Source organism: Abramis brama, assembly GCF_963993115.1.
Source record: "Abramis brama genome assembly, chromosome: 12".
NCBI lineage: Eukaryota > Metazoa > Chordata > Actinopteri > Cypriniformes > Leuciscidae > Abramis > Abramis brama.
Window position 1 is genome coordinate 25964668 of NC_139974.1, and position 11908 is coordinate 25976575.

General features: G+C 34.9%; 1 protein-coding gene across 1 annotated transcript; it reads right to left on the reverse strand.

The window, feature by feature from the left end:
• Window positions 1-930: 930 nt before the first annotated feature.
• Window positions 931-10154, reverse strand: cthrc1a (collagen triple helix repeat containing 1a). The gene is made up of 4 exons (XM_084130422.1): window positions 9773-10154; window positions 6618-6836; window positions 3043-3259; window positions 931-1660 (listed from the first exon to the last, which is right to left on the reverse strand). Exons 1-4 carry the CDS (start codon window positions 9887-9889, stop codon window positions 1518-1520), a joined length of 696 nt encoding a protein of 231 aa, XP_083986548.1. The 5' UTR covers window positions 9890-10154; the 3' UTR covers window positions 931-1517.
• Between the last annotated feature and the right edge of the window lie 1754 nt (window positions 10155-11908).

The following is an 11908-nucleotide window of genomic DNA, read 5'->3' on the forward strand; positions in this document are numbered from 1 at the left end:
GATTTCTCTTTTATATTGAATTCTCAGCAGAACAACAGCTGCAAAACTACTTCAAAACCACACCAGACATTCCAAGCCTTAGTCATGCTACACAGTGCAGTTCACTGCATTTTCCCATCTACACCCCATTTTATGTGGTGCTTTTTGCTTTTTTTCATCAGATTTTTAAGCTAATTATCAAGCATTTGGTCTCAACTAGTTTTATTAACAAGCAGTTTAATGTATAAATGTGTTTTATTTTTTCAACATGTACTGTACGTATATGTGGAAAAAATGTGTATTAATGAGCAATATATTTTTACAGCAGTTAATAAAAATGTTCATATTCATGTTAGTTCACAGTGCATTAGCTAATGTCAAGTGATACAACTTTGGGTCTTAAAATGTATTAGTAAATGTTGAGATTAACATTAACTAAGAATAATAAATGCTGTAGAAGTGCAGTTCATTGTTACTTCATGTTAACTAATGTAGTTAACTAATGTTAACAAATGAAAACTTATTGTAAAGTGTTACCTTGGTTTTTAACATTTTTGAAAGAAGGCCCTTATGTTGCATTTATTTGATCAAGAATACATTAAAAACAGTAATATTGTGAAATATTGTTATAATAAAAAATAATATTAAATATCATAAAATGTAATTTATTCATGTGATGGCAAAGCTGATTTTTCAGCATCATTACTCCAGTCTTCAGTGTCACATGATCCTTCAGAAATCATTCTAATATTCTGAGTTGATATTTCTTATTGATCAATATTAAAAATAGGTGTGCTGCTTCAAATTTTTGTGGAAACCATAGAACATTTTTCATTATTATTTGTTTTTTTTTATCAATTTAATGCATCCTTGCTGAATAAAAGTATTAATTTCTGTAAAAAACAACTTTTGAAAAGTAGTATAGTACATTAAATAAATTGAGATTTGTTTCCACATTAAATTTTTTAATAATGAGGTGAAACATGACCCTGACTTTTCTTCATAGTTTTTGGTCATTAAAAAAAAAACAAAAAAAACAATGGATACAAAAATATGATGAGTTCTAGTCATACAGGCACAAAGAAGACCACTAAATAAATATTAGCAAAGCAAGGAACATCTTTGTTGGACTCTCTACATAAAAAAATGATGGCAATAACATGGTACAGTGATGACATCTTAGAGTAACAACATGGTACTGTTTCAATACCATATTCATTTACCATGATATTCACATAGTACAAGGTCCTTTTTCATCATTCAAATTTGTATCATGGTATTGTCCAAAGAACCATAGTACTAACATGATACTTATTTCTCTCTAATTGTCTGTACTATCTAAACTGAGCATACTGAATCCTTCTTAACTGAGCCGGAGAATCATAATCTAATACACGAGAGTTGCACAGACTCAAAGCAACACTATTAGCTTTAATTTGTCCAATTTCTATGAGGAAGGTCCTTTCTGTGAAAGGAACATGATGTGGCTGTCTTCTATTGCCATGGTGACAGCGACAGTGATCAGTTAGAAGGGATGCTCATTTTGGAAGCTCTTCAATGATCACCCTGGACACAGAGTTCCATCCTGTAGATGCGTCACCACGAGGGTAGTCGGCACAAGTGCCCACCCATATCCCAACATCCACCAGACCAGCCTGGATCCCATCACAGAGCCCCTCGACTGGCAGAAAAAACACAAGCAGTTGTTACAGAGGCGGACACAAATTTCTCTTGCATTTTTTTTGTCTTTAGTATTTATTTTTAATATTAATCAATTATATAAGCATAATGATTAAACATAATATTAAACCTAATTATAAACACACAAACACATATAGCACAAAAATTATTTAAGGAAAAAACTTATTTGAACTTACTAAAGAATAGATATTTTTTAAGTATTTTAACAAGTCACAATTTTTTTTAATTAAAATCACAGGTTAAATAGTGCTGTCAAGTTATTTACAAATAATGAATATCACACGTTGTATATATCCATCCAAACCGTTTTTAATTGGGATTAGAGAGAATTTCAACAAGACTCACAATTTTTATATTTTTTTATTTGTGATGTCTGTTAGGGCATATATTTCACTAGAATTGTTTTTGTGTGTGTGTGTGTGTGTGTGTGTGTGTGTGTGTGTGTGTGTGTGTGTGTGTGTGTGTGTGTGTGTGTGTGTGTGTGCGTGCGTGTCTGTGTGCACTGTGCAGTGTTCAGTTTTGTAAAATGAATTAAAATCGCTGTATATAGATAAGATGTATGCTGAGATGTGAGCTGGCGAGAAACCACAAAGAGCTCTCAAATTCCTCTGGTCTCTCTGTAATTGCAGCATAGATGGTTACGAAAACTGCCAAACTGCCTTCGACCACACAAAAGAATACTCAAAGGAATCCATGTGACAAAGAAATCTGCATGAGAGTCTTTTTCTGCGTTCAAAAATATGAAATGTGTACAATAGTGGATTATGGTTATGAAAGAATGGTATTTCAAACAGAATAGTTTTTTTTTTTAAACAGTTTGTGATCATTAGAAAGTGTCAGTCATGTGATTAATGAACGTGGTTAAAAAAATGAGTTTTAAATAAACAAATTCTTGTAAATACACAATATATGTGGAGTGTATGTTTTAATGGAATGTATATTTTGGTGGTGTAGCATCCATTTTATGTTTGCTATGTGCCATATTTTGGAAACCACAAAGCCATAAATAGATGTGAAATGTATATCTGCATAATTACAGAGTGTCTGAATCACTCATGCAGCCATAAACAAGTATAATGTTTAAAAATATTTTTATAACATCAAGCTTTTTATTTGAAAATTTAAGGGAATTAATTCATATATATTTAAGTAGTTAATTATAAGATCCAATATGAAATATGTTATTAATAATTTTATTGGCAACATTTTACAATATTTTAACATGTTAAGTTTCTTTTTAAGTGTCTAAGCAGTGTTTATCTTATTTGTCTATGTAAAATTTGTATTGACAAAAAATAAAAAATGACCTTATCTTGCAGATCAGATAAAACGTAAAGGATGCAGATAGTTTGTAAATGATACCTGTGGACGTCCTGTGTATGTTTATGGTGGAGTTGAGTTCAGGGCTGCCCTGGTCCAGGTAAATGATGGATTCTATGGGTAACGGTCCAGTGCATTCTGCCCCATTAAAGGTGAAGTACCAGCGCTGACAGCAGGCCGTCTTACACTTAAGCCTGAGCGAACCGCTGAACAGCACACGCAGAGCACTGTCTGGACGCTGCTTGGTGAATGTGCACTCCTGTGACAGAGAAATCAAGTCATTTTCCATTGTTAAATCACTGAATGAATGTCTGAAGAGGCAACCTATACAGTTGTGTTCAAAATAATAGCAGTCCAACATCACTAACCAGATCAATCACTGTTTTTGGTAGAAATTATAGGTTTCATGGTCCCTTTAACACATTCTGTTGACTATAAGTAGCGTCGCACCTACATGTCTACTAACTCTCATTAGAGTGTTAGTAGAGTATTAGTAGACTGGTAGGGTTAGGGTTAGAATAAGTTGACATGTAGTTGCAAAGTTACTTATAGTCAGTAGAATGTCTGTTGGAGGAGCATCACAATAAAGAGTTAGTAGATATTAAGCAGACACTCTACTAATACTCTAATGAAAGTTAGTTGACATGTAGTTGTAAAGCTACTTATAGTCAACAGAATGTTCAAAAGGGACCATCAAAATAAATTGTTACCAAATTATATTTCTACAAGGCAAATAATTTACTAGTAGGTGTAGAAGAGTAATAGAAAAACAACAGACCCAACAGTCATGACATGCATGCTGCTTATTCTGTGTAATTGAATCATAAGCTGAAAGGGGCGTGTTCAAAATAATAGCAGTGTGGAGTTCAATTAGTGAGGTTATTCATTCTGAAAAAACTGGTGTCAAACAAGTAGCCCTTATTTAAGGACAACGGGAGTACTGTACTGTACATGGTGGTTATAGTGCATTTCTCTCTGAAAATCAGAGTAAAAAGGCCATTCCAGACATTGTTATGAAGAACAGCACACTTTGATTAAAAAGTTGATTGGAGAGGGTCAAATATATAAAGAAGTGCAGAAAATGATAGGCTGCTCAGCTAAAATGATATCAAATGCTTTAAAATGGCAACCAAAACCAGAAAGAAAACTACCATTCGAATGGATCGAAGAATAGATAAAATGGCGCAGAATCAGCCAATGATCAGCTCCAGGGTGATCAAAGAAGATCTAAAGTTACCTGTGAGTACTGTTACAATTAGAAGACACCTATGTGAAGCCAAGCAATCGGCAAGAAGCCCCCGCAAAGTCCCACTGTTGAAACAATGACGTGCTAAAGAGGGTACAATTTGCCAAAGAACACATTGACTGGCCTAAAGAGAAATGGCGCAATATTTTGTGGACTGGTTAAAGCAAGATTGTTCTTTTTGGGTCTAGGGGCCGTAGAAAGTTTGTCAGACGACCCCCAAACAATGAATTCAAGCCACAGTACAGTGAAGCATGATGGCACAAGCATCATGATATGGGGATGTTTCTCATACTATGGTGTTGCGCCTATTTATCACATACAACAGATCATGTATCAGTTTGAGTACATCAAAATACTTAAAGAGGTCATGTTGCCTTATGCCGAAGAGGGAATGCCCTTGAAATGTGTGTTTCAATAAGAAAACGACCCCAAACACACCAGTAAGCAAGCAGCATCTTGGTTCCAGACCAACAAGATTAACATTATGGAGTGGCCAGCCCAATCCCCGGACCTTAATCCAACAGAAAACTTGTGGGGTGACATCAAAAATGCTGTTTTTGAGGCAAAAACCAAGAAATGCTGAAGAATTGTGGTATGTAGTGCAATCGTCCTGGGCTGGAATACCCGTTCACAGGTGCCAGAAGTTGGTCGACTCCAGGCAACACAGATGTGAAGCAGTTCTAAATATTAGTTCAGTGATTCACAAGAAAGCTAAATCTTCAAGCATTTTTCAGTATATACAGTAAATGTTTGACTTTGTAAAGAAAAATGCGTGTATTGAAATAAAAGTTATTATAAGGATTTTGAGCTTTACACACTAATTTAAACACACTGCTATTATTTTGAACACAACTGTATATGTCTATAATATAATATGTGTTATAGACTATTTTGGTTTGGCAACAATAGAGTGCTGCATGTATTAATGTAGGCTAAATCTCGGAAACAAATTTCAATTTACCACTTCCTGTTCCAGCGCCTTGAAGTCAATGGTTTTTTTAATGGATTTTTGGTAAAATGCCTGAAATGAGGTCTGTGTTTAATCCAAACTCAACATATTTTCACATGTTAGTCCATGACATAAAATACATCAGTAACACATCACTTGTAATTTTTTACAACTTTTACAGTACTTGTCTCGATAAAGGCAGTTGCTAACAAGTGTCTAAATGGGACTACAGAGGTTGTCTGGGACATTAAAACATCATCATGCTAGTCTGCTTTCACAGCCTTATTATATTTATGCAAACTATTCTAACTCAACTATGCTATTCTAAAATGTTTTTAAAGAAAGTCTGAAAGAGCTGTCGGAAGCTTAGTGATGGTGACGCTGAAGTCATGTGAATGTAGTGTGGTTTGTTTATTTTACTTTTAACTTCTGGTGATTGTATTTCAAAATCCCTCCAAAATGTATTCATTTGTGAAGATTATCATGATGAATCATAAACTTTTGTTGGTCACATTGGCTTTTGAATTATTGCAGACAATAAGCAATGAAAAAATCCTGTTGGGTTTTTGTTAGGGATGAGCTTGTTAAGCGCATTCCTTTTTCATGGACATCAGTGCATGGAAAGTTTGCAGTTCACTCAGATGTCAATGGGAAAGAAAGTAAAACAAGGCATGTATTATTAACGTTAACTGATGGGAGAGAGAGAGAGAGAGAGAGAGAGAGAGAGAGAGAGAGAGAGAGAGAGAGAGAGAGAGAGAGAGAGAGAGAGAGAGAGAGAGAGAGAGAGAGAGAGAGAGAGAGAGAGAGAGAGAGAGAGAGATGTATTGGGTAACTCTTTACAGTAAGGTCCCATCAGTTAATGTTAGTTAATGAATTATGCATTAGTAAATATTGAAATTAACATTAAATAAGATTAATAAACGCTTTAGAAGTATTTTTCATTGTTAGTTCATGTTAACCAGTGTACATGGTTAACAAATGGAACCTTATTGTTATTGTCAAGTTAATTATTTATGTTTTAAACTATTTATTAGCTCAAGAAAACCTTATGGTTTTTCAAACATATTGGTGGTCATTTGTTTGTTTTTTTGTTGATATACTCACACATTGATTATTGATTATTTATTCATTTTACCATCGAAATGTGACAGTCGTAAGCTTAAAGTTTGGCTGGCATAGCCCTGTTAGCCCCTTCTTATAGCTTTTTCACTAGCGAAGGTTTTCTGTTAATGTTATCGCAGGGCCATCAGCCAATCAGTGTTGTGATGATGTCATTTCCTGAGGCTCCAGAGTCATTAGTCACATACCATTTATGACTGGTTCAAAACAACATGGCAGCAAAACTGAGCACCCATGAGCAAAGTACATTCAGAGAATATAAAGGGAGCTGAATAGCTCTTCCTTTAAGAACATAATACTTACAGCTATTTTGCCTAGATCAATGCCGTAGTTTAATGAATTCCAAGCACACTGTTTGAAGTTAGGTTTCCAGGGATCATCAAACCTTTCTGTCACACACTCTCCCTTCTCGCCTTTAAGTCCATCTCTCCCAGGGATTCCTGGTGTTCCTGGAATGCCATTTATCCCCGGGTTCCCATCCCTGCCTTGCACTCCAGGTACACCCTGCATGCATGGCTGGTACTAATGACAAAAACATGAAGAAAAGAGGCATGGAACTATTTCAGTACTTTTCAGAGTCTTTTGGCTTGTTAATGAGGATGACAGTGATTCACCATGATGCACAGTCTGCTGTGGGTGGGAGAGCACCATGACCCTATTCTTGAAGACGGATACATTTGTGCCGAAATGGCAAAAACAATGAAAACATAAAATTGGATGAAGAACTTGTGTTAAATCCCCTGACCACAGTCACAGCCTGTTCACTTGATTCAAAGGGATAGTTCACCCAAAAATTACATTTTGTTATCATTTACTCAACCTCAAGTTGTTCCAAACCTGTATGAAATTCTTTCTTCTGCTGAACACAAAAGAAGACATTTTAAAGAGAAAGTCTATAACCAAACAGTTGATAGACCCCATTGACTTCCATAGTATTATTATTTTTTGCATACTATAGAAGTCATTGGGGCCCATCAACTGTTTGATTACTGACATTCTTCAAAATAACTTGAGTGTGAGTAAATGATGACAGAATTTTTATTTTTGGTTGAACTATCCCTTTAAGCTCTTACACAAGACATGAATATTTACAGGTATTCTGGCAGACTTTTGAAAATTTGGAGGATTTTTTCTTACACTGTAATCATATATTGCTGTTTGTTGAAATAATAACAATAAAATATCTGAATTAAGGCCTGTTCACACCAAAAACAATAACTATAAAGATAACTATAACAATAGCTATATTAGCATCCACACCAATGGACAATAACTTCTGTCTATTATAAGTTGTATGCAGTTAAGCTGTCTGCCGCTTTAAATGTTCAAGCTCCTTAAAATCAGGTGGATTCTGATTGGCTATAAATGTTTGTATCATCCATGAGCTAGAAAAAAAAAGTGCCTTTTTTTTTTATATAGTTGTGAAGTGGACTCTATTCTTATAAATGGTAGATGGTAATTCTGCTATTCTTATAAATTTTTATCATTGGTTATCGTCCTTGGTTTGAACTGGCCTTTAGTCTTTGTCAGATTTCTTGAGTTTTCATCCAGTGAGTAAATTGAATCCACTTTCTTGGGGTTTTTCAATAATGACAGTTCTCTATTGCCTTGTGGTGGTTTTTACAGACCAAGGCCAATTCTCACAGGTTTTATGGAATCATATGTATACACCAGTGGGACATAAAAAATCCAAATGAGTCTTAGTGGTGTGGTTTGTTTGCATCCGCTGATAAGAATGTGGAAAGTTTTGTGTTTGGTTAGATATTACTCGTTTGCGTTTTAAAGTTAGCCAACCAAAAGCATTTCAAAATTCACCAAGAAGTGTACTAAATGCAAAGGTCATCTTGATCACACTTGGCCATTGTGGAAATGAACATAATTTCAATATAAGCATCTGTCACCACTTTACCAAAGTCACTGCTCCAGCAGCTGAATGAATTAGATTAAATTAAATTAATTGAGTGAAACTCTTACCAGTGAATAAAGATAGGTTGATCTTGATTTGCAATTTTTAATTTATTTATTTATTCATTCATTCATTACATTTTGGACTGTTCAGTTCAGCAATTACACAGTATTCAGTATATTGTTATCACTGTTTTATTATATTATTATTATCATCATCATCTTATTATTAATTTGACTTTATTTATTTGCATATAGCCAAAGGTTTTCACTTGAAAGGTTTGTGTGTGGTTTGCAGACTACTGTTGGTCCATTAACCGTTATACATATTTTCATACATTCAGTAGGCTAGATTAAACTGTGTTCACGAAACAAATCTACCGCATGTAGCATTTTCTATAAAGAGTCACTTGAGGGTATGGCCATCGAGTAGTCAGAATTTTGCCGGATCTATTTGTTTCAATGAAACAGTTCAAAAAGCTGGTTGTTTTGAGACGATTTTTTTGACCGTTGATGTTTAATTACAGACAATAATTTTAGATTAGGTTAGGCCTACATATCATGCGTCAGCTGAGCTCTTGAGTTGTTTATGGGTACAACACGTCAACCACTTCTGGCTCCCATTCAAAGTTCTTACAGTCGAGTTCTTACAAACGCTTTGCGAAACGATTGAACTGAATGAATTCCGAATCAATAATGTAAACTTGGGTTAGTTAGTGATTCAAACATCACTACAAAGCCAACCCAGACAGCAACATTGCGTAGGCCCAGATTCCGGACCACATCTGGTACATGTGGATTCCATGCGTAGGCCTACCAGATGTGGGCCGGATCTGGACCAACACTATGTTGCTGTCTGGGAAGCCATTGTTCATTGTCATTGGGCTCTGTGTGTGCGTGTGTGTGTGTGTGTGTGTGTGTGTTTGTCTTGGTTTATATTACATTTTGGGGACCAAATGAAAAACCTGAGACCACCTAATGTATTAATAAACATACTAAATCATATTTTTTTGAAAATGTAAAAATGCAGAAAATTATCTGTGATGGGTAGGTAGGGGTAGGGGTAGGGGTAGGGAATAGAAGATACAGTTTGCAAAGTATAAAAATCATTACGTCTATGGTGAGTCCCCGAAACCGTGTGTGTGTGTGTGTGTGTGTCTGTGTGTTAGAGCAAAAAAAAAGCAACACGATACTAATTACCATAAATTATTTAATTATAAACATATTATCTGAATCCATTAATAGGCTGAATTCTGCCTTTCCCCATGAGCTTTAGCTTTTATTGAAATTTTCAATCAAACGTAATCAAACTAATCAAGTAACGGAGAAAAGAAAATCAAATTACAAGGGGGAAAAAGCCACTTTAACAATGACAATAATTTAGTATTTTATCCAAATGAAGTAGCTACTTCCATCTTGGCGAATCAGCCTGACTATTTGAAACACATTTTAAAAATTACAAGAGGGGGACACTAAAATATTTATCATGGTACGATGCATCTTCCCTATCTTTGACCTGGGTTTGCATTTCTTTAAAACGTATCTTAGCCTACCTTGTCAGTAAACTCCGCGTCTCTTTGCCGGGCGCTCCTTTCTTTAGCTTTTTCGGCGAAACAGAATGTCAAAGTTATCCAAAAGCAAATGAGAAGCTGAAGCAGTATTTTAACCATTATTGCTAAACTGCAGAGGTTTACAGTGTGCGCGCGCCTGCTCTGATCCAACTGTTGCCAACTAATAACTTTTTCTAAGAGAAGGAGACTATTCTGTCTTCCTGCAGGGGGCGCGTGACAACGAAGAAAGATCTATAGATCAGTGTTCAAACCTCGGGACTTGTATCATTGGAGATAGATATGTTGGCTATACTTAGATTTCGAGGATTAATATGAATGAAAATCCGCCCAAATAATCTCTGTTTTATGCATAGCTTCATCGTCTAATCACAAACGACTGTGATTGATCCTTCCAGACCAGCGATGAGAAAACTAACATGTACCACGTGGCAACACACCTAATGGCAAATAGCTCACTGACTCCACCCACCCATTGCTCAGATGTTAAGATCAAACAGCATTAGCCTATATCTATTCACACTGTAGTGTGACGACAGTAGTAGCATACTAGGCCTATTGGCTATCTATCACTATTTGCACTTGTGGAAACAATATGCTTGGTACAAACAACATCTACTTCTATTTACACCCAGTGTAAATAGCATCCTTTTTTCTTTTTTTTTACACAAAATGTAAATCTGACCATTCAGAATAAGTTAATTTATTTTAATTTTAACAGGAAGTGATTTAAAAATGTAACCTGGTTGTATCAAGTCATATAGCCAACATACACACATGAAAGTCATTAAGTATCAACCTAAAACCAGTACTTTAAAGTTTAGTATGTTTTTGAGGTAATAAAATGGCTTTGGTCTCTTAGGGTGACTTGTGAAACTCTTGTGTATGAGACTTTTCTGATTGGCTATTATGATTTAAAATATCACTCTTTAAGGTAAAAAAAAAAAAAAAATGAATAGTTGTTCCTGAACAAGTAGTCTATTCATTCAGTGAGGGGCCGTACGTTTCTTTTCCCTCTCTTGACCTGGAGGCACCACAGAGACAGGAACTGTAGGGGGTCTCAGACCACAGCTGAGGTATTTCCCTGTCAACATCCCGTAAGCCCGCCTCGTGCCATATGAAAACACAGACATTAGCCATATTAATAATGCTAACTGAGGAAATGGCAAACATTTGCCTCCAAGAGAATTCTGTCTCAATTTAGCCTTGAGATGTGACCATTAGAGAAATTTCAGTTAAATTTCAAACTTTCACTTCCAACCCAAGCAGCTTTCTGTTGCATATCTTATGTCCTGTAACTGGTCATTATTTAAAATTTTAAGCAAATGTAATAACTTTAATGCCTTTACTAGCTATTGTTATGTTGTTATTGTTAACTAAAACTTGCATAAAAACATTAAAGCTGAAATAAAATATAAACATTACATGAAAAAACTTACAATTAAAAAACTTAAAAAGTAGAAATGTTGCATTGCCAACTAATGTAAGATAAGTTGAAGTACATAAATAGACATTTAGAGAAAAAAAATGATACAGGGTTTACTATCCTTGTGAGGACGTGTGACACACACACACCAAAATATGGTGTAGACACACACACACTCACAAAACAGTTTTCAAGAATTAATGTTTTGTTACTCTTTTCTATAAGTATATCTCATTACTATTTTTTGAGGTAGATCATTAAATTTAAATGAACAATTTAACAGTTTAAATGACTAGTACCACTATATCTATTTCTACATGAACACAGAGAAAGGAACCAGTAGATGGCAGAAGTGCTTTATTATAAAACTCATCCTGTTCAAAAATGGCACACATCCACACCACTTATAAATTGCACTTTCAACGTGATAACTGTAACATCTCAGTAAGAAATCAAAAGTTAGGAGCAAAGCATACTACACCTGTACAGGCAACACTTCATTTAGACAAGTACATTGTTGTTTTATTATTATGGCTTTAAGACTGCATCACCTCCGCTAACAAAAATTCCCATTAAGTTATGAAACTTATTTCTGAATGATCTCTGAACGATCAAAATGTGCAATTTATTACATATTTAAAAAAATAAATAAAATAAAATCTTTCTTATAAAAATGTTACAGGAATATTCCATTT